Source organism: Rattus rattus, chromosome 5 (assembly GCF_011064425.1).
Source record: "Rattus rattus isolate New Zealand chromosome 5, Rrattus_CSIRO_v1, whole genome shotgun sequence".
Lineage (NCBI taxonomy): Eukaryota > Metazoa > Chordata > Mammalia > Rodentia > Muridae > Rattus > Rattus rattus.
In genome coordinates, this window is record NC_046158.1 from 157,544,302 (window position 1) to 157,571,779 (window position 27,478).

General features: G+C 53.2%; 1 protein-coding gene across 1 annotated transcript; it reads left to right on the plus strand.

The window, feature by feature from the left end:
* The first annotated feature begins 1,776 nt into the window (after positions 1 to 1,776).
* Positions 1,777 to 20,786, plus strand: Slco4a1 (solute carrier organic anion transporter family member 4A1). The gene is made up of 12 exons (XM_032904940.1): positions 1,777 to 1,910; positions 9,718 to 10,611; positions 11,569 to 11,659; positions 12,964 to 13,085; positions 13,500 to 13,602; positions 17,050 to 17,204; positions 17,982 to 18,177; positions 18,333 to 18,498; positions 18,591 to 18,763; positions 19,035 to 19,099; positions 19,456 to 19,604; positions 20,018 to 20,786. Exons 2-12 carry the CDS (start codon positions 9,804 to 9,806, stop codon positions 20,156 to 20,158), a joined length of 2,169 nt encoding a protein of 722 aa, XP_032760831.1. The 5' UTR covers positions 1,777 to 1,910; positions 9,718 to 9,803; the 3' UTR covers positions 20,159 to 20,786.
* Positions 20,787 to 27,478: the final 6,692 nt, after the last annotated feature.

Genomic DNA, 27,478 nt, shown 5'->3' on the forward strand with positions numbered 1-27,478 from the left:
GTGGAGGACTCACAATTTCTCAAATTCGTGTTCAGCTTGCTCTCTGTGACTTCAGATCTGAGCCAGATCCATGTACCTGTACCTGAGGGAGGAGGGAGGTTGGGAGGGGGAGGGAGGGGGGGAGGGAGAGAGAGAGAGAGAGAGAGAGAGAGAGAGAGAGAGAGAGAGAGAGAGAGAACTAGTTCCTATTTTTCTCTAGTAAGGCCATGTATCCCTCATGGTGCCTGTCTGCCCATACTTCCCAGATGTCTTCTCTGACCAGAGACAGCGTCAGATATGGAGGTCAACACCTGGGGCAGCTAAAGTGAAACTAAACTTTCTGGAGCAGAGACTCACATGTTAACAAGTAGACCCTGGACCCTGAAGTTATCACCAGAGGTTCCCAGGACGGAAACCTGAGTAGGTACCGACCACACCCACTCCAGGAAGACATGCTCATAACAAGTTAGACTCGAAACCCTGAGCTCAGCAGCCAGTCCCTTCTCTACACATAAAGGAAGAGGTCTGCCTTAGCTCCCAAGGCTGCATGGACGCCGGGGCTGTCACCAGGCACCCTTGTGCCCAGCCATGTCCTCATGAGCTGACTGCAGGACCAACACACTTTTTTTTTTTTTTTTTTTAAGAGAGTCTTGCTGTGTATCCCAAGCTGGTCACAAACTGATTCCTTCTGTCTTCACTTCCCCTGTCCTCTTATAAACTCATGATGCCTTTGGGAGGAGAGGAAGGCTATTTTGTTTTGTTTTGCTTTTTGTTGCTGTTGGTTTTATTTTGTTTTTATATTTTATATTCAGACAGGATTTTATCAGGTAGCCCAGTCTGATCCTCCCACTAGAGATCCTCCTGCATCAGCCTCAGGTATAGGATTATCAGTGAACATCGTCACACCTGGCTCACATGTCTTTTCAACTAAATGTGATACACCCAAAAGGGAGACACCTGTGGAGAGTTTCTGCCATCGGCTGTTGATTCTTATGATGTCAACGGCCAGTGGCTGTCCGCTGTGACTTGGCCAAACTCAGACCATCTGCTGTTTTCCATTTCCTTCCATGATGTGTTGGGTTCATTAAAAAAAAAAAAAAATGTTTGCTTGATTTTCTGAGACCGGGTTTCTTTTGTAGCCCAGGCTGGCCTAGAACTATGAAACTGGGTGCCTTCTTCTGCTGCAGCTTCCTGAGTACATACAGCACCACACTCGAATGGCCAATTATCTTAGTTTTGCAGATGCGAAAACTGGCCCAGAGGGGTTCAGAAATATGTTCAAGGTCGCACAGCAGAGAACGCCTCAGTCTGAAGGTGACTTCTATATTCCCTCTCCATCTCACGTCAAGAGGCCCCGGGGTTGGAACCCTGTGGCTCCCACGGTGAGGGTGTAGTTTGGCTCAGCGCCTCTTTGCACTGAACCAACAGAAGGAGCATGCACTGCTTGAGCTGGGCAGAAAGTGGAGAGCTCCCTTTGCCAGGCTGCAACTGTACCCCACGCCTGAGAGGATAGCCACTCGCACCCTCCAACGCCTCTGTTCCACGCTTGAGCGCGAACCCCGGAGCAGGTGGCACCTACGACGCAGTGAGCCCTGAGCTGTGGTATCTAGCCTGGCACCATCTTGACTAGCCTGCAACCTCCTGAGTGCTCCCCAGACAGAAAGAAATCACCGCGTGCAAAGCACCGGCTAGGTCCCGCCCTCTGTCCCTGCCCTGCCCAGGTCCCACCCCTCCGCTCGGCTCCGCCCCGGCGCGTTCCCGCTACGGTCACCTCCGGCCCGGCCCGCCCGAACCTCGCTGCCATTGGTGGCGGCGGTGAGGCCACTACGCCCATCCCTGCGGGAGCGGCTTGAGCGATGAATGAAGTGCGAGTGGGCTGCGCGCGAAGGCCAGAGTGCAGAGTGCAGCACGGCGGCCGGGTTCGCGGGAAGGTGAGCGCTTTGGGACCTGAACTGTTATGGGGACTCGGACCGGGATGGGCACAGGAACTGGCGCCGCACAAGGTGCCTCCTAGGTTTGCCAGACTCGGACCTATTGACGCCAGGAGCGCGGCAGGTGTTTGCGGAGGCTGGACTAAAGCGCGGCAGCGCGCGGGGTGCGCTGTCTGCGACACGTCCCGGGGCCCCTGTGTGGGGACAGGGTGGGACCGAGGGAGCCGGATGCAGAATTCACCCCTTCTCACTGCCGGCTACACGTGAGGGAAGCTGCGAGTCTGCAGAAGAGGGCGGGAAGCAGAGCGGCTTCGCCAGAACCAGAGGGAAGATGGGAGAGGGCTGGGGCGCAGGAGAGCGTGACGGGGGACCGCGAGAGCTGTCGGCCCAGGTTAAAGGTCTGCGAGTATACGCAGGTGCGAGCCTCTGCGGGTCTGGTGAGTGACAGATCCAGTGGCTGTGGTGTCTGTTGCTAAGTCTGAGGGAAACGTGGAGCACGGAAGTTGCTCACGAGTGGCGGGCTTTGTCCCTACGAGGAGCGCGGTTGCCCGGGTCCCTGAGGCTCCGTACCTTCACGCAGCTCTCGGGCGCCCCCGGACGCAGGTGTACGCCCACGAGAGTTCGGGCGGCCTTGCTGCCTGATTGGCACGCTTGGGTCCAAAACCCGGAACCCGAGACAGGTACCTCCTTCACCGGAGAGGTTAGCATTTGTAGGAAGAATGAGATGGAGACATACAGTCGCACCCTGTAGCTTGGGGCCCTAGGCGCAGTGGCTTGGGTTTAGTGTGATGAGGATTGCTGGCCTCCTGGAGATATGGCCGTGGGATGTTTCTTTCCGGATCCTACTTCAAGGCAGTGGCTTTTCTAGTTTAGTAAACCAAGGTAACTGTCTAGTCAGCTGTTGTTAAGGCAGCTTGGGGCAGGTGGACAGCAGGGGAGCGAACACCTGGTGTTTAGCCGAATTATTTATAAATCTTAGCTGTGGTAATGGGGACAGCAGGTGCAGTTTGCTGAGCCTGGCATTTGCTGGCTGGAGAGGGCTTTGGACAAGAGCAGTCTCAGGCAGCATTTTATAGTCCCCTGGCACAGAGGATCAGCCTGGGTCACCAAGATGTTTGGCTTGCCTAGAATGACGTGGCGAGGGGGGTGGGGCGGAGGTTTGCATCTTTCGCCAGCCGTTCTCCCCTCAAGAAGAAAGGAAAGCCAGGTCAGAGAATCAGTAGTTAGCAGCACAGAACTATGCCGGTTGCATAGTTCGTACTGTTTTGAGGTGCAAGACTTGCTTTGCCTGCCCACTAGGAAAGACCAACAGGTACTACCTGGAAAAATTCTTCCTGGATGATCTAATTGTAGCTCATTGGGTGTGGCCCCCGAAGCAGGTGCTGGACAAGTCCCAACCAGAACCTTCCCCAATACTGCAGTGGGGCCAGACCCGAAAGAAGGAGGCTTGTGATTGGGCTAAGAGAAGGGCAGGGCAGGCAGGATAAAGACCTTGTAAATGGGCCCAGCAGGAGGTCTACTGATTCCTAGTAGCCAGTTTGTAGCGGTTTGGACTCTAGGTCCTGCTTTCAGACACCTGGATTTTCTCAGTTCAAGGTTTGGGGCCCGTTGAGTGCTCTCTCGATATATATTACAGAAGTCTCCTGACTTAATCTGCTTCCCAGGTGGGTGCTGTTGCGTTGTATGAATTCATACCATTGTGATCTCCTAAAAGTGGAACAGGTTGAGTTCCCAACCAGCGGGGTCCGCTGCAAGATGAAGCATTTGAGACACAGAATGCCGACTATGGTGCTCTTGGACTCCCATGCTTCCTCTTGAAGTACGCTCAATGCCTCATGAAGCACAGAGACTGGGTGCTTCCTTCCTGATCCCCATGGTCACTGAGAAAGGTCGTGGGATAATCCTTGGAACCTCACCACAGTCCTCATTCTGGGATTCTGGTGGAAGACTGACCTTGTGTGGTCTTGATGAACAAGCAGGACAGGGAGGCACAGCTGTAGTTCTCAGCCACTGGGAGTAACTGGACAGGCCCTTGGGGACTCTGTCCCATGTGTCCAGTGGCCAGAGTTCTGCCTGACCAGTAGAGCCTGGAAGCCTTGCTGGCGGGGAGTGGGAGAAATGTACCAGCATGCTGCACCTGGGTTGTATCCTGTTGCAGGTCACTGCACAAGGTAGCGGCTGATCTGGGATCATCCTTCAAACCTTCTGTTGTCAGGCGAAGGTTCTCTGGTTTTCCCCCAGAATCCCTTTCCCCGTGGACAGCTATCCTGACCTCATTCTTGTTAGCATTTACAAAGAATTAGAAATAGTTGGGTGTGGTGGCTCAGGCCTTTAATCCCAGCACTCAGGAGGCAGAGGCAGCCCGAGCTCTGTGAGTTCAAGGCCAGCCTGGTCTACATGGTGAGTTCCAGGACAGCCAGAGCTACATAGCAAGCCCCCCCATCTTTGAGAATACAAGACAAACAAAAAAGGAATTAGGATTCTGGACCATTTCTGTAGATGAGGGTGGCGCTTTCTCAAACCTCTGTCCCTTTAAAAAGCTGCTTGTTGTGTCTCAGAAACTGGGGGGTCGTGAGTAGGGTAAGGTTTGCAGCCACTGTCTGGGCTTCCCTTGGCATGAGACACCCAAAACTCTGGGAGCTGAGGGACCTCCAACGTGTCCTTTCTTCTCCCCTTTCATATGCCCAGGCTTTGTCTTGGCCTTGTAACTTTTAAACCTGCAAGCTTTGGGGCACACGTCAGACATTGCCCCTCAGACCCAAGCCACAGAGAACACTCAGGACTATCTGAGCATGGTCCTCTCCCCTCCACTCATACCTACTTGGGGCCCTCCAATTTCCCACTGGCCAGGGTACTCTGTGGGTATTTTCACACCCTAAGAGGCCACCTGGAGGCAGTGGCCTGGCTCTGCCAGGCAGGTCTCTTATCTGGCGAGAGCTGCCTCCTTCTGAACCTAAGAGGACCCTGAAAATCACGAAGGTTGTCTGTTACCAGACTCCTTCACTGTCCCCCAGACTGTAGAAGAGCTTTTGCAAGAACTGTCACACCAACAGTTGGCAATGAGCCAAGGACAAAGGAAGCTACTTTTGTCTCCCAACCATCCGATGAGCTGAGGGACATCAAATGGGGTGTGGGGACCTTCTTGAAGTCCAAGAGTGCCATGTCTCAAAGGTCGAGGTCACCTAGCACTGCAGGTTTGTTTCCCGTGAGACTTAGTGGCAGCTGGGCCTGTTGTGTAGAGAGCTGAGTCCTGTACCTCATGACATACTGCAGGAGGGAAACTAAAGATCAGAGAGGCCTGTGACTTGCCAAAGTGGGGAACACCTGTCCGGCTTGGAGGCGGCCTCTACCTGGCTCTCTGCTTCTCAAATACACCTTGACTAGCAAGGCTTCCACTCCCCTCTGGAGCGTGGTGCACGGCAGAACCTTCTACGTGTTCCCGGATCCCTAGATCCCCAGATCCAGACAGGATGGGAGCAAACCTGCCTGATTGAGACAGCAGACCTGTGTGGGACATGTCCTTCTGGTGCCAGCCCTGGTGTCCCTTACTTAAGTTTCCTGTCAATTAGGTCGCGGCAGCTTCTGTGCAAAGCTACCAGATGTGCATACTGGGTTGTACTAGGTGCTTTGGTGGCTAGCCAATACACTGTGCCCCTTGTGTGAGAGCCTTATCTTGAAGAAGCGAAAATACACTCCACTTTCTGTAAAGAGGGATGCCTGGGAGAAATTAGGACTCAGAGAAAAGTCCCAAAGTTTTGGGGTCGCTGCTGACTAGGGTGTATGTCGGCAGGGGTGCCAGGAGAGAAGTGAGCTTAGTTTGCTGGTAGCCCCAGAGCAGCTGAGTGCAGAGAATAGACAATTGCTTTTGCCTCCTTTTTCTGGCTGGAGCTGGGGGGGGGGGATTAGGAGTGGAGAGGAGAGGAGAAGAGAGACGGGAAGAAAAATGAATTTGTGATTTGTTAGCTGTCAAGGTCTGAGGAGGTTCTAGCATTTGGGCCTCAAAGTGTCTCCAAACAAGGACAGAATTCTGCTAGACATCCCAGCTTTAGGACTTTACGGTGCCCTGGGAACATCCCGCAGAGACCCAGGTAGCAGGGATCTGGGGCAGAGGACTACTCTGAAATTCTTTCTTTCAAATTGCAGCGTGGGCTGAGAGGCCTTAGGGACTGCTCCAGCTGGTAGTTTGGTAAATGGATAAGGAAATAAGAAAGCAGGGAGGCGTGTGCAGCCATGCGAAGGCCTGAGACCCTTTCTCACAGATTAGCCTGTGGCAGGAGGCTGCCCCTGGCCACTGACCTTTCCTGGGAGACTCTGAGGAGGCAGCCACAGCTGGGTTCTGTCCATAACTAAAAGACATCATCAGCTAAACGCTGCAATTGCGGCCCTGAAGACAGTGCAGGGGGCAGGGAGGAGACTTGTAAGGGAATCTTGGTCACCTGTGGCTTCCTGAAATAGCTCACGTGCATTACCAGGCCGGTGCACGCGCCTGCCCTTCCCACAATGCTCAGGTGTGGCGGTGTCAGCTGCCAGAGGCCCCAGGGCTTCATCATCCTGGGCTAATCAGCTTGGCCTAATCCCACAGGGCTGGCCTGCTGGGATGTCTGGGCGGAGTCAGCCTCGTGGGCTGAGACACAGAACAGGGAAGTTTGGCTCCCAAGAGTGTAGGCTATGCAAAGAGCCCTATCCCTGCTCCTCTCTACCGGCTCTGGCTGAGAAGAAAACTCCCAAGTCTGGTGCCAGCTTCTCCCCATCTCAAATATTGTTCTTCCTTACTACACAGATGCAGGAGCTGGGACTGGCACCCAGGCAGGCTCCACTCCAGTAGGTAGTCCCTCACACGAAGCAGCCATTTAGTGGCGATGGTGGGGGTCACCGCATGGCTGGAATCCCAGTGGGTAAAAAGGTCTGTCCTCAGATACTATCGGGAGTACAGGGCCCAGGTGAGTAGAGGAATGGACCTGCCTTCCTATAAATTGAATCAGTGAGCGTACGTGTCCAGGAGACCCAGGCAACCCCCACTTGGTCACCCACACAAGGATGCTGGATGTCCTGTGAAAGGCTCTCCCCTTGTCAGCAGTGAATGAGCAAGCCCCGGCTCCATGAGTTTTGCCCCCTGGAGCCTGTATTCTTCTGAACAGCAGCCACCCCATGGCTGGCCAGGAACCCTTAAGGACCACTGAGGTGTGTGGGGTCCTGGTAATGATTTCTTTATCCTGGGGAGGATCCCTGAACCCTGGTGCCTAGCAGAGGCCCCACCCATGGCAGAGCAGTATCAGTGTCAAAGGAATGGAATGACCTCAAATGAAGCAGGGCTCTCCAGAAGCCCACAGGGGGTTTTACAATCAGGAACTGACTCACAAGATTATGAAAGTGGAGATGTCCCAAGATCCTGAGGATTGTAATGGAGGCCAGGATTCCTTCCCACAGTTAGATCCTCCAGACCGGTTCCTGTAGACTAGCTCCATGGTGTCTTATCCAGAGACCCGCACACTGGCATGCCCATGGGGACATGTGACAAATGCACCTATAGTCTAACACTAGGCCTACTCCACGCATCCCAGAACCAACCAACCAGAACCGAGGAAGATCCGTGAAAACTGGTGATGTGGCCATACCTCAGCAGCAGCTCTGCCCTGCCAAAACCAGAAATGGCAGCCGTGGGTGTGGGCATAGAGACCCAAAAGTTGCAGTTCGTGCCATGAGGTTGTTTTATCGGTGGTGATATAGTGAGGGGTACGCTTGTGTCACTGCTCATGAGTGTGCAGGTAGACGTGGTGTGGATGTGCGTGAAGGCCAGAGGACACCCTCAGCTGTCCCGAGCGCCACCTCATCTTGTCTTTTGAGGTAGGGTCTCTCATTAACTTGGCGAGTAGACTAAGCTGGCTAGCCAGTGGGCGTCAGTAATGAGCCTGGATCCTCCTCCTCGGTGCTGGGAATTGTGAGCACAAACCACGAAACCCAACTTCAAAAAAAAACAGAATCCACAACAACCAAAGAACTGTTGAGCTCCAGAGCGTGGAACTCGGGTGCAAGGCAAACACTTTACCACTTTACCGTTCTCAAACATTTATTTTTTATTTATGCGGCTGAGTGGACTATATGCCTCCTGTGTGGGGATGCCCACCGAGGGCAGGGAAGGGCATTTGATCTCCAGGAGCTGAAGTTAGAGACACCTATGGGTGCTACTGCTCCTCTAGGAGTCACTGCCTTAACTGCTGAGTCATCCCTGCAGCCTTACTGCCTGCCCCATCTATTTTGAGTCAGCATTTCCAGCTTAGTCTGGTCTTGAACTTGTAACCCTTCTATCTCAGTCTCTCCCTATGCTGGTAATACTGGCATATGCCACCGCTTCGCCACCCTACAGTGGAAGGACAGCAAACATCAGAAAGTCACGTGACTAATATTTACAGTAGGATTTCCAATCGCTCATTTCGGCGTAGAATACAGATAAGTCTAATTTTAGACTGGGCTTCAAACATTTGTCAGTGTTCTTAGCTCAGGTGAAACCAGGGTGACGTGGCTGTGGGGCACCCATACCTAGGATTCTTAGGTGCCGGCTTTCGTTTTCAGTTTCCAGGGAAGAAATCCTTCTGTTTCCTTCTGTCTGGTGCTGATCACAAAACGGCTGTCTGAGTTGCCTTATACCCTGTGTATACGCCATCTGCCTGTGTAGTGCTGTGCAGTCCTAGCAGTTGTCCCGGGATAGGGTGGAGAGAGCACAGTGGGCATGAGGGGAGCCCATATTTAAAGGCAAAAGCAAACAGCACTCCGGCGACCTTGAGTCTTTTCCCTCTGATTCTCTCTGTGCTCAAAGAGTCTGGTGTCTGCTTCAACCCCAAGTTCCAAGGCTGACATACAGTGTAACCATTCTCACCCCTCTAGCTGGCCCTATGCTGTTCCTCTTTGTCTTTCTCTCCTGTTCCACTGCAGTTTGAGAAAGCGCTTGCTTTGGGCCCCGGCACATGACTCTGGCAGGGAAGAGCTTGTTGGTCAGGCTTGAAGACCTGAACTGGATCCCCACTATATATGTAAGAGGACACTCACGGAGACACATGCCTGTAACCTCAGAATAAGGGAAACAGGCAGGCAAAGATCGCCAGGACTTGCTTAGATACATTGGTGAGCTCCAGGTCTAGTTAGAGACCCTGTGATAAAAAAAAAAAAAAAAAAAAAAAATTAAGGTGGAGATGGCTTAGCCCCTGACATCACTTGACACCGTTTCTGATTATCTGAGTTCAATCTCTAGGGCCTACCTAGTGGAAGAAGAGGGAGGGCTAGGTGGCGGGTCACAGGGTCCTTCAGAAGATGTTTGGTGGCTGTGTTGTACTGTGTGGATTCTAGATCCAGCCATGTGGTTCTGGTTTGAATTCCTGCTTGGCTGGCCATCTAGTACTCCTGGCTCATAAGGCAGAAGACAGCCCAGGCAAGCAAGGCAAAGCCATGGACATGGGGTGTAGGTCAGGGGAACCCAGGGTACCTGTGAGCCCCTCCGAGTCTTAGCTCTGTTCACTGCTTGGGTGGCTTCCAACTGTCTTCAGGTGTGGCCATACCTTCAGAGTCTGCTGGAATCCAGTCCCTGGGACCAGGCTGTGTGTGACCCAGTGACAGCAGGGTCATGGCTGGGAGCAAGATGTCAGGGGTTGACCAACAGCCACTCTGGTCTGGGGGCGGGGCAGGGAGGGGCAGACGGGGGTGGGTGGGGAGGCTGATCCCAGTGATGGACTAAGTGGGAAGTGAATGTTCATGTAGGGATTTTAGCAGATTGGGGAAGAGGTAAAGGTTTACTAACAAGAAACTCTGTTCACAGGGTGACCCAGTGACAAGCCAGTCTCTCGGCCACCTCTACTGCACTTTACCAGCTCTGCTGTCAAAGCCTTCCCCACGAGGCTGGAGATGCCTCAGCACGCGATGGGGGACAAGCATTTCCTCTCCCTCCCGAAGCACCTCTTTACCAGCACGTCCTCGACCACGGACAGCGGGTGCGACACTCCACCCAGCAGCAGAGCGTCCCCAGCCTCTCTGCGCTCTGCCCACGGCGCCCTGGGCTCCTCCAGCCAACCTCTGTTTGAGCCCCAGGTTGAGAAACGGAGCAGCCAGGCGGCCCGGGGGGTGCAGTACCTGTCTTCCGGGCCACAGAGCACGCTGTGCGGCTGGCAGTCCTTCACTCCCAAGTGCCTGCAGGTCTTCAACACCCCCAAGGGCTTCCTCTTCTTCCTGTGTGCGGCTTCCTTCCTTCAGGGCATGACAGTGAACGGCTTTATCAATACCGTCATCACCTCCATCGAACGTCGCTTCGATCTGCACAGCTACCAGAGCGGGCTCATCGCCAGCTCCTATGACATCGCCGCCTGTCTTTGCCTTACCTTCGTCAGCTACTTTGGGGGCAACGGACACAAACCGCGCTGGCTGGGCTGGGGCGCGCTGGTCCTAGGAATCGGCTCCTTGGTATTTGCTCTGCCCCATTTCACAGCTGGCCGCTACGAGGTAGAGATAGACAAGGGGCTGGGGACCGAGACTGGGACGTGCCTGACTAATCAGAGTCAGGTAGAGTGTAAAGACAGTGCCTCAGGCCTGTCTAGCTACCGGCTGATCTTCATGCTGGGCCAGCTTCTGCACGGCGTGGGCGCCACACCGCTCTACACGCTGGGTGTCACGTATCTGGATGAGAACGTCAAGTCGAGCTATTCGCCCATCTATATTGGTAAGTGGGATTTGCCAAAGAGTTGGAGGGAATAGGCAGAAGGGACCAGCTGGTGACATGGAATGAAGGTGGTGCTTTCTGGGGACCTGGCTAGGTGATCTTACGTCCCTCCATTGGTCATATGACCCAAGTGTCCCTAAGTCACCACTTACAACCATCAAGGCTGTTACCAAAAGACAGGAGAGTGGACGCCAACTTTCCGAAGATGCCCATAATGGTTCAGACCAGAGATTTCAGCACTGCCTCATACTGGAGGCTGCTCACGTGACTCAGGGTCTCCGAGTCCTCAGGCAGGGCAAGGGCAGGGTTAGCTGGCAACCAGCCTCTCTGTAGTTTAGAAAAGATTCCTGTGCAAAGGTAAGTGGGCGGGGGGGAATAGAGACCGGCTCCTTGCATGCCCTGTGTGTTCTCTGCCTGGCCTCGCTAAAGGGAAGTAAATAGTGAGAAGTCAGGAATGCTGACTCTGAGGCAAAGCCACACAACAGCTCACAGCGTCATGGCCTGTGGCCTTCCAGACAACTGCACACAATGCAGCTGAGTTCAAGGTCTGCCCAGGTAGCCTCAGATTCCAGACCCTCTCAGATCAGGCTCCTGCCTCACAACCGGCAGTAGGGAGCCCAGTGGTCAGTAACAGGCCCCACTCTGTCCCTCCAATAGCCTTTGCCTCCTGCTTTCTTTGCTCCCTTACATTTCTATGTTTCTCCTCCATGGATGATGCTGCCCCTCACCGTGCAAAACGGAGTCATAGCATCCCTGCTTTTCGTGCTGAGCGTGAATGATCCCCAAAGTGCATTTCGAGGGACGTTTTAAAAGTCGATGTGTCTAGGCATCAGTCCCGGTTGCAGGCTACACAGAGCGGTCTACCACAGGGCTACAGGCACAGGAACATGGTGGAGGCATCTCTTAGAAGGCCCACTGAGCGCCCTGTGACAGCTGCACACTCTTTTTGCTCTCTAGCCATCTTCTACACAGCAGCCATCCTCGGACCTGCGGCAGGTTACCTGATTGGAGGAGCCATGCTCAATGTTTACACAGAAGTGGGCCAACGGTGAGTACCTGGGTGGCTATGGGCCGCAAAGAATAGTTCTGATAATACAACGTGAAGCTGGAGTAGGGAAAATCTGGGCTGGTCTTGGATACAGGACTGAGGGTGTGCAGGGAGACTCCGGCTCTATGAGTGGCTTCCAGGGCATAGCGAGAGTAAGGGGGGGGGAGGGTGTGGATTCGGGGTCACATGACTCCGAAGCCCCAGCCTCATGTCTTCAAAGCTCGTCTCTTGAGGTGGCTGGCGACACGTCTATATCTTTAGTGCATCATGGTAATTTTTATAAATGTAAATGGAAGGGAGTGGGAGGGATGGGAGGAGACAGAGCTGGGAAGCCGGGGTGGCCTTTGCTGGGTACTGCCCAGCAGGGGTGTGCAGGTGGCCTTGCCCTGTGTCCTACCGCTCTCGTTGAGTTTTCCTGGTGGCTGTGCTGGGTTTGGGGCACCACTCCACCTTGGGACTCTCTCTGCAGATGGCGCCGGCGAGGTTTCTAGCGCTCTGCCCTCTCACTTGCCGCCTCTAGCCCTGGGTTGATACTATGGGGTCAAGGGTGCGTGTTCTGTGCAGAGCCTGAGGTAGGTCGAGGCTCGTGCCTTTGCATCTGGATGTGTTGTGCTCCTTGGGCTCTGGCTTCTGAGTTAATCTGCACACTGGGGTGGGAGCATGATCTAGGCTCTGGAATAGCTTCCTGCTGTTCCATAACAGAGGGTACATAAGCTCTGCTCTCCCGTCCTTGCTGTCTAAAGTCCTTCCTCCGTTCTTCTACCTGACCCTTGTCCCGCCATCCCTTGCTCCCTCTTCTTCCCAAGTATGAAATCCCATTGGTCAGTTGCTACCTTCCCGTGACTTCTGTTCTATTTGAGAGCCCCGCCCCCCCCTCCTGTGCAGATGGCAGTTGGAAGCCTAATGATCCCTGTGTGAGTAACTCGGTGAACTCCAGCTGAGCCTTCTGTCCCCTGAGCCCTGTGGCCCTGAGGATGACAGCTGGTGTGGGGAGGGATAGCAGCTGTTCCTTGAAGCTCCTGTCCCCAATGGGCTCTGCCCCCCAGGTCTCAGTCTGAGGCCCAGTTGCAGCTTCCCAGTGTCTAGCAGTTAGGGTCTGAGTGAGGAACTGCTCTCTCAAGGAATGGCCACGTTAGAAGGCTTCTCCAGTCTGAAGAAGAATTGAACACAGAGGTGTGGCCCCAAGAGTCTCTGTTGCCCTCTGTGAAGAGGTCCTAGGGGAATGAGCAGGCTCATCCATGCAGATACTAGAAAAGACACGGGGGCGCCGATGGATAATCCAGGGACCATGTGTCTTCCAACAGGACGGAGCTGACCACTGACAGCCCACTATGGGTTGGTGCCTGGTGGATCGGCTTCCTGGGAGCTGGAATTGCTGCGTTCCTTATTGCCATCCCCATTCTTGGCTATCCCCGGCAGCTACCAGGTGGGTTCCCTGCCCTGGCACACAGGTCCGATCCAGGGGACAGGAGGAGGTATCCTTTCCCGTCCTGTTCCCTTCTCCCTGTCCTTTCAACGAATGAGGAATGGAGAATCTTCGCACTGTGTGGAGAACAAAACTGATCAAGCAGCCTGCTCTCCCCTTCTGTGTTTCTGCCAGAAATGACCCCTCCACCTCCATGCCTACAGGGCCCACTTGGCCCCTGCAACTATATCTGCAAGTCTGTCACATGACAGCTTCCCCTTTTCTGGCCACACCCTCAGGCCTTAGACTGTAATACCACATGAGCATCTGCATGCATTGTTCCCAGGTCCTAAGGAGTGGAGGGGTTGGGGTGGGCCCACCTCCATGGCAACATCCTCTGGGAGTCACCACTGTTATCTGATTCTGTCCCTCCAGGCTCCCAGCGCTATGTCGTTATGAGAGCAGCCGAAACACAGCAGCTCAAAGACCATAGCCGCGACAATCCGGCTTTTGGCAAGACTGTCAGAGACCTGCCCCTGTAAGGAGTGTGTGTGTAGGTTGTGTTGTGTTTGTGTGGGTGATGTATGTTATATTGTGTGTGTTGTGTGTATGCTCTGTGCTTGTGTGGGTGTTGTGTGTTGTGTGTATATTGTGTTGGGTTATTGTCTTGGGTGTGTGGTATAGTGTGTGTGTTGTGCGTGTTTTCTTGTCTGTGTGTTGTGTGACTGTTGTGCTTATGTAGGTGATGTGTGTTGTGTGTTGTGTGTGTTTTCTTGTGTCTGTGTTGTGTGTATGTATTGTTTGTGTGGGTATTGTATGTTGAGTGTCTATTGTGTTATGTGTATGTTGTGTTATTGTGTTGTGTGTAGGTTGTGTTGTGTGTGTGTTATATTTGTGTGTGTGCTGTGTTGTGTGTTGTGTTATTGTGTTGTGTGTATGGTGTAGTGTATGTGTGTGTGTACCCACATGGGGTCAGTGCATCCTCCATGCCGTCCACAGCCCTTTAACCCTTTTCTTGACCCACCAAACACTCTGAGACATGGGAAGCAGAAGCTCCTGGCTGAAGGCACAGGCCCTCCTCAGAGAGCCCCTCAGGCAGTATAGACCATCATCTTACTATCAGAAACTCCAAGAAGGTGCTATTCTGGACCCCCCCCACAGGACAGAGAACCACAGGAGCAGAGGCCTCTCCCAGCTCTTGCCTCTCACTGACTATCGTCCTGCCCTGGGGTAGTCCCTTTCTGTGCTTAGTGTCTTCATTCTATCACCTCTTTTCTGTCTGTCTGTCCTAGCTCTACTATCCTTATTAGATCAAGGGGACAGTCTCTGAGCTACTGGGAGGACAGTATAGATTCTAGGAGTTCCTGGTATCTATCTATTGCCTCTTCCTTACACGACTGAAATTCCCAAAGACCTAGACGAGGCAGCCCTTAGAATGTGTGGCAACCCCATTACTTGTCCTGATCTTATGAATGGTGGCATCCAACTGACCACTTGGGAAGGCTCTTGTGGGTGGGGCTGAGTTCCGCGGTCTGTCCTTAACACAGAGAAGGAAGGATAGCCTCCAGGGAGCCCGGAATAAAGCTAGGCTGGTGTAGGTGCAAGTTCTCAGAGGCTTCCTATTTCATTACTGCTCAGTCAGGAGAGCCAGGCGCTGCCTACCCAAGAGGGCTGAGCCCCAGGCATGACTGAATTGGCTGAGGGCCTACAAGCACGGTCTAATAGTTTGTCCTAAAGTTGGTCTTTCCTCACCCCAACAACAGAGCTGTCTGTCATAGCACGGCATGAGCTTTGCCTAGCTGGGGAACCCGGGCCTCTTACCATGTATGATACAGTAAGAGGTTCATGCCCAGGGTTAGTGTCTGAAGCTAGGCACTGGCACAGAACAAGCCCGCCAATGTGTTCCTTCCTTAAGATCATGAAGTTCATGACAGTTCCCAGTGCAGACCCAAGACTCTCAGCCAGCCAGCCTCCAGTGGGATGATAACATGTGTGACATGTTCCACATGACAGAGCTGCCTTTGTCCTCAACCACCACAGCCTGAAGCTAAGCAAGTCTAGGCAATACCTTGGGAACGAACCAGCCTGTACACGGTTATCCCATGCCAGACACATCCACAGAACCAGCACGGGAGGGGCTGAGATTGGCTAGGGCTTTGATCCCGTAGGTCCCTGTTGGGGTCAGGGTTCTTCCACACCCACTTTCCCCTGCCAGAACACAGAGCTGAGCAATTGACTGGAAAGACTTTTCAACCCTCAAGAAGTAAAATTTAAAAGAATTGAGTGTACCCTACCTCAGGGGAGGGATCCTATGAGTGTCTCACCAGGGCCAGTCTGACTGCCCGATGACCCCGGTTCATCGTCTAGGACGATAGGTTCTTGCCAGGACACACACTCTCATGGACCCTGTGGATGATGGGGCTGTGACTAATCCCTGCTTCTCTTTAGAGCATGGTGTATTTTGGCCCATATTCTCTCTGTATAGAGCATGAGTGTGGAGCTGTGTGAGGCAGCCTTTGGCTGAAGCCCAGAACTGTCACGTCCTAGGTCTAGTTTTGACCAAGAGAGTGAGTCTTAGGGGGCAAGGATGTGTGGTGGCCACTCACGGGAGACAGGAGCAGGCACCAGCTCACCAGGCCTCGATAAGCTAAAGGGGTAAGATGGACACGGTGCAGCGTTGAAACTGTGGTGCTCACACCGCTCCCTAGAGCCAACCTCCTCCCAGCTTCTATAGAAGCACTTTAGTGTGCAGAAGCAGGTAGCTACTGCATGAGCTAAGAACGCCCTGGCATCGTGTGACCTGTGACTGAGATGAGTGACTGTAGGGGGACAATGATCAGCTACATCCTGCAGGCTTAAGGTGGTGGCTCTTCTAGAAGGTTCTAGTTCGGGCTCTGCTCCCAAGAGCTGTGCAATATCTCATGTTCAACCCCACAGTCAGCACACAGCCCTCGCTCACCCCAGAGAAACTCGATCCTGACTCCTCTCCAGCAGGCCAGCGGAGCTTTTTAGAATCGCCCACCTCTCAGACGGGTAGGCTATCTTGGCCAGAGTCTGTCCTGCCACGCCCTGGTGACTCTGCCTTGTGGAAGGCAGGTCAGTCGCCACCTCACGGCATGGCTGATGTCTTTGGCGTTGCAGACAGGGTGGGTAGGTGGAAGGAAAGAGCCGCGTGAGGGAACCCAGGGCTGACAGTGCTGGGGCTTGGATTCTTAGGGCTCTAGGCCAAAGCCACCGTGGGATTAGCAGACTGTATCTGACCTCAATCCTATTATCACGCCTACAGACACCGTCCCCTAAGTACAGGTCAAGAAAAAGGGAGCTAGACAGACCTACTCAGGACTCCTTGAAGGCCCCTCTTTCCAAACCCAGAAGATGCCTCCCTCTTCTCCCTATAGTTTGTGATTGGAAACCTGTATCTCTCTTGGTGACTCCTACCCATTTTGGGTCCCCATACCTTAATGTCACCTCTTACCCCTTGGTGACCTCTGCCCCTTAGTGGCCCGTCTTTTGGTGAGCCCCATCCCATTAGAGACCTCAGCCCTAGGGAAGTCCCTAGATCTCCAAGAGACCCCATTCTTTCGATGACCTGGCTCCTTAGTGACCCCCCCATCCCTTAGTACCACCCTTCCTAGCCCTGTCCAGCCCTGAACTTGGTGGTCACCATCTCTCTAGCCCTTGGCTCGACACTGCTAGTTTGTCCCGGTGCCTACCAGACACGATCACTATCTTCATCCATTCAGGATCTGTCTGTCCATGTCCGCACCCCGAAACTGGGAATTGGCCACAGCAGTGACATAGTCTCTGTAATTGGTTATAGTAGCTTTGTGGACAGGGGTGCCAAAGGCTTACAGTGGACACCACATCACCCTCTCAAGAGCAGGGCCCTTCATGTGTGAATAACCTCAGGAATGGCAGGTTCCTTGCCTGCAAAGTCTGGCCCATTCCGACTCCGTTTTTCTGGTCTCTATGCCCTTTCACCCAGCTCCATCTGGATCCTTCTGAGAAACCCCACATTCATCCTGCTCTGCCTGGCAGGGGCCACCGAAGCCACACTCATTGCCGGCATGTCCACATTTGGCCCCAAGTTCTTCGAGGCCCAGTTCAGCTTGAGTGCCTCCGAGGCTGCCACCCTGTTCGGTAAGGAGACCCTGAGCATTGGAGCTCTCTGCAGAGACAACTCCAGCTCCTGCAAGTGCTAGCCTCAGCCTTCAAACTCCCAAGTGGATGGTGCTCCAAGAGGGGAGGGAAGGCCAGCCTCTACATGCAAGCCACTCTACCTACCACTCATTACAGAAAGGGTTTGAGTCCCTGTTCCGAGTCCCTGTACCTGCCTGACAGAACTCTGTGGCAGGCTGGCCTTGCAGGAGCCATCTAGAGCCCTTACTCTAAAGCTCATGGCCTCCCTATGCTGAGGGTAGGTAGGGCACAGCCTTGCTGATCACACCTTTGGCTGCAGATGCCCCCGCACACTGGTCAGCACTGAGCGCTGCCTAAGGCACCGACCAGCGTGCATAGGAGCCATCGGATGCAGCCCACCTTGCAGATCTCATTGTCTGGGTACTGAGAGGGTGTCATATTGGTGACTCTGCTCTTCCTAGACACATCCTTACCTGGCCCAGATGCCCACACCTGATGGCTCCCTCCCAGTCTTTTCACTCTTCTGTGCTGACACCCTCACCTTTTGTATGTTGTGTAAGACAATAAAAAATGCCCACCATGCGCCTTTTTCACTGAGCTCTGGGTCTTCCAGGTGTGCTGCACGGCTGGAGAGAACCCACCCTACGACCACAGCTATCCCTGAGCACCCATGGGCAGGGACTGTTCTCTCCATTCCTCAGTGTTCACACCAACGCTGCAGGAATGACAGGATTGGGTGGGGGGGTTTTTTTGGCCCTCACTGAGTTCCTTCCTCAGGATATCTGGTGGTGCCAGCAGGCGGCGGCGGCACACTCCTAGGTGGCTTCCTGGTGAACAAGTTCAAACTCCGTGGCTCTGGGATCATCAGGTTCTGCCTGTTCTGCACCTTGACCAGTCTACTGGCCTTTTTTGTCTTCCTCATGCACTGCCCCAATGTGCACATGGCAGGTGTGACAACTGGCTATGTTGGGAGGTGAGCCTGGTAGAGGCGCCCCACACGTGGGGGCCCTGTGTTCCTGAGGAGGGTTGGCACTGTTGGGGAGGGGGTGCGGGTCACAGTAACATATGGGCAGGGAAGAGGAAGCCTGAGCACCTGCTAACACACCACCCAATGCTTCGTTTCTGTAGCTTCCTGCCTAAGGGACAGCTGGACCTGAAGGCGGCTTGCAACGCCCTCTACTGTTGCCAGCCGAGGCACTACAGCCCCCTGTGTGGCTCCGACGGCACTATGTACTACTCTCCCTGCTATGCAGGCTGCCCCGAAGGTGCTGTGACGGGCCCGGGTGGCCAGAAGGTGAGTGTGGCCACGCCCACTTCCCCTGCTCTGGCCGGGACTCCGGGAAACGTCTGCCTTTGTGTGATCAGCACTGTTGTTGGGCTCCCCAGGTATACCGAGGCTGTAGCTGTATCCTTGAGAAGGCTTCCTCTGGCTGGGGCAATGCTACCGCAGGGAAGTGCGCTTCCACTTGTCAGAGCAAGCCCCTCCTTCTGGTTCTCGTGTTCGTTGTAATTATCTTTACATTCCTCAGCAGCATTCCCGCGCTAACTGCTACTCTACGGTAAGAAGCTCTCTCTCGCCGCATTTTCTCTTGCAGTACCAGCAGGTGGCGCTCTACAGATGCTGTTGGGCCCTCCGGTAGCTGCAGGCTCAGGAAATGGGCCTCTTTCTAGTGGCATTGGAGTTGACTGTCTCCGGTCCCCAACGAGGTGCTTGGCACCCAGGGAGGTGGTGATGTGGCCTTGAACTTGTCCAGGACTTTGGCTGGTGTATGGGGTATGAGGTGCACAGCCAAGCTTCCATGGGCTCTGACATCGAAATTTTTATTGCAGGTGTGTCTGTGATCGGCAGAGGTCCTTTGCCCTGGGGATCCAGTGGATCGTCGTTAGAACGCTAGGTACTGCTTGGGGGTGAGGAAGCCATGTACGGTTGTGCGGTGCCTTCATTCATAAGGAAACTAAAGGCATTCCAAGCATGAGGCCACGGGCCCCACTAGGAAGGACCTTTTCCCTAACTGCCCACTAGAGGGACACATTGTCCCTCTATAGACCCAGTAGGTTTCTTTACCTCAACAAAGGCCCTCCTGAGAAACCATGGCACTCCTGCCCAATGCCAGCTCCGCAGAAAAGGGGGTTAAGTCCCCCCTTTGCCCCTGAGAACACAAATGGACAGTGTGGCCTTGCCAGGGTCTTCCTCTATGACCTACCCTTTCTTCAACCATTAGGTTATTGAGCGAACTCTCTCCTTTGGCAGGCAGTATCCCAGGGCCCATTGCCTTTGGCTGGGTGATTGACAAGGCCTGCCTGCTGTGGCAAGACCAATGTGGTCATCAGGGCTCCTGCTTCGTGTACGAGAATGAAGCCATGAGTCGGTACCTGCTCATTGCAGGACTCACTTTCAAGGTGAGATGGCCCTCTGTCGTCTGCCTCCACCTCTGCCACTGCCCCTGTCTCCTCACCATCCTCCTACCTTGTCTTCTATAAAGGCACAGCCATGGGGTAGGGCCACCCTGACTTCATCTTGAGGTCTTTCCTCAGCCCTACAGAGACCGTGTTGTTGTACGTGGTTTCTAAGGACAAGGGTGATACATGTCTTTAGGGGACGCTGTCTAGCCCGTGCCAGGTCCTTCCACCTTGCCTTGGCCCCTACTTTTAAACAAGGGTAGTTCTCATTCTTTAATTGAAGTACTGGTGTTTCATGCGGGACTCATCTTGTCTTTGGGCTAGAAAGAATAGGGCAGAGTCTTATACCAGCAGCCCACGGCTGGGCAGAGTCCCCAGGCTGGTGAGGGCTAACATCTCCTCCTGTCCCTCAGGTGTTGGGCTTCCTCTTCTTTGTCGCCGCCTACTTTCTCTACAAGTCCCCTTCAGTGTCCTCAGACGGCCTGGAGGCCTCCCTGCCCAGCCAGTCCTCGGCCTCTGACAGCCCCACAGAACAGCTCCAGAGCAACGTCTGACACCGGTGGCTCCTCCACATTTCCTAAGGACTCTCCCTGGAAGCCCTGACCCACCCTCACAGGATAGTAACACTCATGACCTTGCAAAACCTCACACTGTGTTCTGGGACCTCGAGCCGCCCCTCACCGTGACTGAACAGCCTTCAGAGACTTTAAGGAGGAAGTCACGTGGGTCGTGTATGGGTCATGTATGAACCAGACACATTTCCCAAATCCTGGAGTCTCTTAAGTGGTCACTACATTTCATAGACCGTCACCTGGTTCTGATTTCCGGCGTCTACTGAGAAGCCCCGTGCAGGGCAAGCCCTGTGCAGCGCAGCAGTGCCCTGGGCATGATCCTGTGGAACCAGATAGTTGGTGTTTTGCTTGAATCTACTTAACTGCCTGTCCTGGAAGCCTGGTGGCCTCCGTGTGGGGTGGGAGCAACTTGAATCATTATGTCCGGACGTCTGTTTTGCACTGAATGGTGTTTATGGAATCAGTTTTGTACCTGATCATGTGACTCGTGTCCAAGCAAACTGCAGTGAGGACATGATCCCATCTGAGGTGCCATGTGGCTTGCATGGACAATGTGTTTCTATGTTTTTGGTTACAATATGTACATAATATATTTTAATATTTAAACCAACGATCCTTGTGTGATGTTTTATGTCTGAGACTCTATGGCTTGGCAGGCCTGTCTGCTCACCTTTGATATAGGTTTCCATAGCAATAGGGAGTCCCAGGCATTGGCTGGGGCCACAACACTCCTGGGACGGGGGTGCATCCCCACTGTCTTTGTGACCAGAAGCAAGGCAATAATGGTGTAGGCTCCTAACACCTGGCCCGAAGTATACAGGCTTTAGTCAAACCTCTGGACTTTCTTAATGACTCAGACCCCATCTACAAATCTCGGGGTTGGGGACAGAGTAGTCAGACACTGCTGTCGATAAGGTATGAACTGTATATGTGACCATATGTATATTGTACAGATGCAAGTGTATTCCACGTGAGGGTGTGAGTACAGAGTTGAGAGACTTACACTCGGGCACACAGAAATGGCCTCCTCTGATGGCCACCCAACTCCAGAGGAATGAAGAAGAATGCAGGGCCTCTCTCTGCCCCACCTCATAGCTAAGTCCCTCACCTCTGCTGAGAAAATGCCAATATGCTGTTTGGGGTCTCATAAGCCTGTTGAGGCGGGGAGCTAGATAGGAGGTGCATGTGTAAATTCATACTTGTAGAGGTCAGAGGAAAGTCTCCATGGTCATTCCTTAAGCCCCATCCACCTTGTTTTTGAGACGAGGTCTCTCACTGGGACCAAAAACTAACCAAGTAGACTAGGCTATCTGCCCAAGGGATCTACCTTGCCTCTCTCCCTAGCACCAGGATTTCGAGCATGTGCTGTCATGTTTGGTTTTTCACACAGGTACTGGGGATCAATCTCCTATCTTCACTGCAAGCACCTTTCCGAGTGAGCTGCCCCTTAGCCTGTGAGCATCATTTTAAAAGGCCGGCCCCTCCACCATGACTGGAACCACCCTACCTCTTATCACAAGTAGACATGCAGGTCACAGCACCTAAGGGTCATAGCTCAGGCTGTCTCAGAGTTCCTGCCCGGAGAAATGATGGGGGGGCCCTTCAGGAGGACACAAGTTACCATAGTTAGGGTTTTACTGCTGTGAGCAGATACCATGACCAAGACAAGTCTTATAAAGGACAACACTTAATTAGGGCTGGCTTACGGGTTCAGAGGTTCAGTCCACTATCAAGGCGGGATAGCTTGATAGCTTCCATGGTAGCTTCCAGGCAGGAATGGTGCAGGAGGAACTGAGAGTTCTACATTTTCATCTGAGGCTGCTAGCAGAATACTGACTTCTAGACAGCTAGGATGAGGGTCTCAAAGCCCACACCCACAGTGACACACCTACTCCAACAGGGTCACACCTTCTAATAGTGTCACTCCCTGGGCCGAGCATACACAAATCATCACACAAAGTGGCACCCTATCACAGAGAGCAACACAGACACACAGACTCACAAAGAGAGAAGGAAGGGGATGCCATCCCCCTCCCTGGGGCTGGCACTCCAACTCAACCTGCACAGCCATCAGCACTCTGGCAGGACTGTGAATGATGGGGACCAAAGGGAGGCTCTTTGTGTGGGCAGATGGCCAGGTGGGCCCACCTGACTTTGGAGCCTGCTGGCTTCTACCAGCTGAGCAGTGAAACTCGAGGGTCTTTGATCAAAGCCTTGTCCTCTGGGCTCAGAGAAGCCCCACCCACTGGCTGAATGACTCCAAACAGCCTGATTGGCTTTTCAGTGCCTTGATTTCATTTTCTGCAGAAGAATCCCTGTCCTTGTGGGGCAGTGGACTGTGCTACAGAGAGAACTGGTACGGTAGTAGAGTAGCAAAAGCTCAGAACCCTGACCTCCCTTAATTGAGAGCTCACTAGCTCCTGACCAAATTCCTGTCCTGGAGCATGTGACTACGACACCTTACTAAGAGGACCATTACAACTGGTCATGTAGCATAGAAACCCAGAGTTCTCCATGCTAATGAGGTATCTAGATGGACCCGGAGGGTTTAGCCAGTGAGCTTCCCTTCCTGGGCATTTAATCTCTGGTTCACCCTGAGTGAGTCGTGTGCATCTTTTTCTGCCGTGAATTACCAGTTTGGACAGGCAAGGACTGTCTCTCTTATTGAAGATCACCACGGGGGAGGCCTTCATCATACAGAGCCGTGTCTAAGTTTCCTACAGAAGGCCTCTCTGTGCTCCTGACACTCACCCTGAGCTAAGTCAGATTACCCCACCCAGGCTCATCTCGGCCCCCCCACCCCCAGTCCCCAGCCCCAGGTCTCAACATTTTAAAGTTCCCAGCAGTGTCTGGGTGCCCAGGAGTTTGAGAACCACAGAGAAACATGGATTGGGGACCCTGTCTTAGGCTGGGTTTCATCTCCCCTGAGCGGTTTGTCAGAGTCCCACCAGCTGGGCACCCCAACGGGGAGAAAGTAATGCAGCTTAGCAGCCCTGCGTTTCGCCTCCCCAAGTGGTGTCTCAGTGGTGTCCAGCTGCGGAGCGAAATGCAGAACACATGTCCCCTCTCTCAGAAAGGCTGGCTGCTGCTTACACGGGCTTCAACGATGTGTCCGGATGCTTGCCTGGTCTTCATGCTGAGGTCTGAACACTGCTCCTGATCGTGCATCACACCCGATGGCCTCTGTGTGCCCCACAGAGGGCCTGACAGAGTCCACAGCAGCCTTTTCTGACTGTACCCCTGGACTTTGTTCTCTGCTGAGACACTGATAATTCAGTTGACGTCACCTAGAGAAGAGACATTATAGAAATTCCGTCAGATGGAGGACTGGTCCTCCCGTGATACACAAACTAAGATGTTCACTCCTTTTTGGAGATTTTACAGTTAACTGGGTGGCTTAGTTAGGGGTTTACTGCTGTGAGCAGACACCATGACCAAGGCAACTCGTATAAGGACTGTACCTGGGAGCTGAATGCTTGGGGTTGCACACCTGGGAGCTGAATGTCTGGGGGTCATATGCCTGCCTGTGCACGCTATGACCTCGGCTGTCAGGCCTGATGTGTGCTGATCTCTTCCCAGTAGGCTGTTCTGAACAGAACATTCCCTGACCTATGTCAAACGCCAATCTAATCTCCCAGCATATCATGTCTTCGTCAAATTGGTCCCAACTCCCAGGATACAAAACCCTCTGTGTCCCATGCCAACCCGGTGGAGACCAAGGGCGTCTCCTAGGCATCGTCTTCCCACTTCTGAGCACAGTCCCTGCTCCTTCAGCAGAGGCCGGCATGGAACACACCACTTACGGGGTGGCTGGGCCTGTGCTCACCTCAAGACTGCTCCAAGGAGCTGAAAGCTTGCACAACACCTCCCTGGGGAGCAGCTGCTCATGATCCAGAAACCTGTGCCATTCAGAAAAAAGAGCTACGCCATGGTGCCCAGGTCCTTGGAGAAGCACTGACTCCCAGAGGCCTCTGAGCCAGGTGTGGCAAAAGCTAGAGTTGGTACTAAGAGGGACAAGAGAACCTCAGGACCCTCCTAGAATCACCACAACCCTAGACCTGGTGTATGGCCCTGCTGTGTCCACAAGTATTTAGGGTGGATCAGAACCCTCCCTGCAACAGCTGATGTGATCTGGGAGGCCCTCGAGGGCTGGTTGTGAGCACTGGAAGATACTCCGTTCACTGGCGGTATAAGGTTCTGCTTCTGCAACCCTTTACGGTTTTGTGAGAGAGGGTGGCTGTGAACAAAGCAAGCTCCATGCTGCCGAAGCTCTGCTTCCTGGAGAGGTAACCCATATAGCCACTTGCCCTAACCCATGTCCCTTCATTCCCAACAGCTGTCCATGCTGCTACCTTCACCAGCACCCGCAGGCTGTGAGCCTCCAAACCTCTGGTATGTCATTACAGCAGTGGAAAGACTCCTGGCTCCAAACTGAAGAGGGAGACACCCAAGGGTCCCAGTGATGGCTGAAGCAATTGTTGGGAGCAGCCTCAAGAGAGGGACGCAGCCTTCATGTTAAAAAGCAATTGTATTCTGGCCTTAGGTTAGATCAAAGCAGCCATACCTGGGCCTGCACCTGCAGTTCTGCTTGAACTCAATAGATAGAATAAATCTGGTTGTCAGGTCGCTTAGCACCAGTGGTCAGGTCACTAAACAACCCACCCTACTGTCCCCCACCACACACCCACTGGCCGATTTACCCAGCCAATATCCTGGTCATCGAGCCAGGCCCATTCTTCTGTGGTTACCTAACCCCTCCCCACATCCTCCTTCTACCAGTCTATCTTCTGCCTGAGAAAAATAAAAAATTGTCAGCTTAATCAGACCTCTTGACTTACTGTCTGTTCTTTGCCTCTCTTGTCCCCCATTCTCTCCTAGGTGGACCCCAGACCCTGGTCGAATGCCCTGCAGGACGGGGCAAGCAATGACCTCATGCAGACCTGGGAGACGGGATGTTTTACACGAAGATTCAGCAACCGCTTCTGTCAGTGGTGGGCATACACACCACAACAGAGTTCGAAATGACAGCCAGAGGACTCCCAGGAACCCAAGCCATAGAGTTGAGGTTCCAGAAAAAGCTAAGAGAATACCACGCAGCCACCAGCCCTGCGGTCTCAGGATAAGCCTGCCACACATCAGCCTGTGAAGCCATCTGGCAAGAGGAGCCTGAGACAGGCAGAGGGCTAAGGAAGAGGCAGACGTTGTAGGCGCTCCAGGGATGGAGGAGAAGGGTGTCGCTCAGAGTGGGGAACTCCCAGGAAATGGAGGTCATCTGATGTCCAGGCAAGTCTAAGGGCTGCGAAAATGAGTCCAGGTGAGTAGCATTCTGGTCCCACGTCCATGGCTATGACAGGGAGTAGACAGGAAGAGAACAGACCTCTACCAGCCAAGCTCTGCCATAGCTGAAGGGGAGAGATGTAAGGAATCGGGTCATACTTGGCCCTTGTTGAGGTGACCACCAAGCCTGGTATGAAATCTACCCTTGTTCTTCTGGTCATACCCAGCCCCAGCCCCTCCAGAATCACTCTGCTCTGCACACACACACACACACACACACACACACACACACACACACACACACACACAAAGGCATGTGCACTTATGCACACAGGTCTATGTACACATATGAGTCCATGCACACAGATAAAGAGGTGTGTGCTTGCAAACACCTAAATGTGCACTTATCCATATACACATGCCAACATAATACACGTTCTTGGCCCCTGCCCCAGGGCCTTTGCACAAGAACTTCCAGCTTCCCCATGACACCCCTCCATGATTGTCAATCTGTAATTTTTATGGTTCTGACTCCCCTGGCTTTGCCCAACAACTTAGACTTTCTCCAAAGTTGTCACCTTCCAAAGAATGCACTGTGACTGTTGTGCCCTCAGCTAGGTGGCTGGAATCTTTTATTTACATCTACAATGGTGCCTGGCATACAATGGGTGCTCAATGAGTGTTTACTGGATGCTGTCTGGGACCAGGAGCCATCATCTAATGCCACCCATGGTCAGGAATGCAGAGGAACTGTTGGCAAGCAGGGACTGGCTACCTCAACTGTCTCACACACGGGTCTGAGGACAAGCAACCAGGGCCAGCTCAGTCCTAGGACCGTGTTACCCTAAGACCACTAGGTGGGCCTTTGTGGGTGAACACTGGAAGTTCATGGTCCCCAAAGGTCATGTATGAATCAGTCTGAGGATTTCAGGCCCCAGGAGCTCTGTGTGAGGACCCAACCGAGCCGAGTACAACCCCATGAGATGATCATTTGTGCTAGGATTGGCTTTAATCAGCAACACATTAGAGGGGCTCATGTGATAACAGCTTAATGACTGTTATGGGGATAATCTATTTTATTCTCAGCTGGTTCCCGTGGTAATTACATTTCTGTTGTGTTTAATTCATAACTTGATCATTTATTCCAAGTTGTGTTGGCCTTGGACTACAGGCTCTTGGGAACTTCCTCAGGAGGAGCTCAAACTGAGTGTTTCCTCTCTGCCTCTGCCTCTGCCTCTGCCTCATCCCTTCCTTTCCTGTCCCTCCCTCCCTCCTCTCTTTCATGGAGGCAGTTGAGGTTGGCTGTCCCAGATCAGGGCACATCCTCTCCCATGGCCAGGTGCTTCATGTACACACTGCACCCTCTAATCATGCAAGGGCCTCATAGCTCTTTAACTCATGCCTCAGTTTCCCTACTTCCAGAAAAGCCAGTGTATTCCTTGGCTTCACCAAGGCCTCATTCTAATGAATGCAAATTTTATTAAATAACCAAAGACACCCTTATCCTTGTTCCATAGAGAGAGAAATGACACAGAGTGGTCAGTGTATGGCGGTTACACACGCCACCGGGTGATGCCTGCCAGGCACGTAGCCTCCCTTTTGGAGCCTCAGTCTTCCCAAACACCCTGTCTGTTGTGCAGTCTTCAATGCAGATTGAGAGCAACCTGCTTCTAACAAGCATAGCCAGGCACTCTCAAGTCCCTTCAGGATAGTCTCAGGTACCCCAGGTCCTCAGATTGTCACTGAAGCCAAGGCCTCTGATATACACCTCCTACCTTGTCCCCAGATCCAACCCCATTCTAGGAGAGCAGTTTAATTCCAGGAGAGCGGTTGAGGAGCCCTCGGTGATTAACTGGCAGCAGCCCAACTGCTGGGCAATTACTACACCAGGAAGTCACTAATTAGGAGTCTGATTAGCCCCAGGTCCCTTCCTCACCCCATGACCAAGTGAATTTTAGATTGTATCTCCTGACCGTTGTGAAGGAAACACAATGAAAACAGTTGCTGTTAATTTCTTACTCTCCC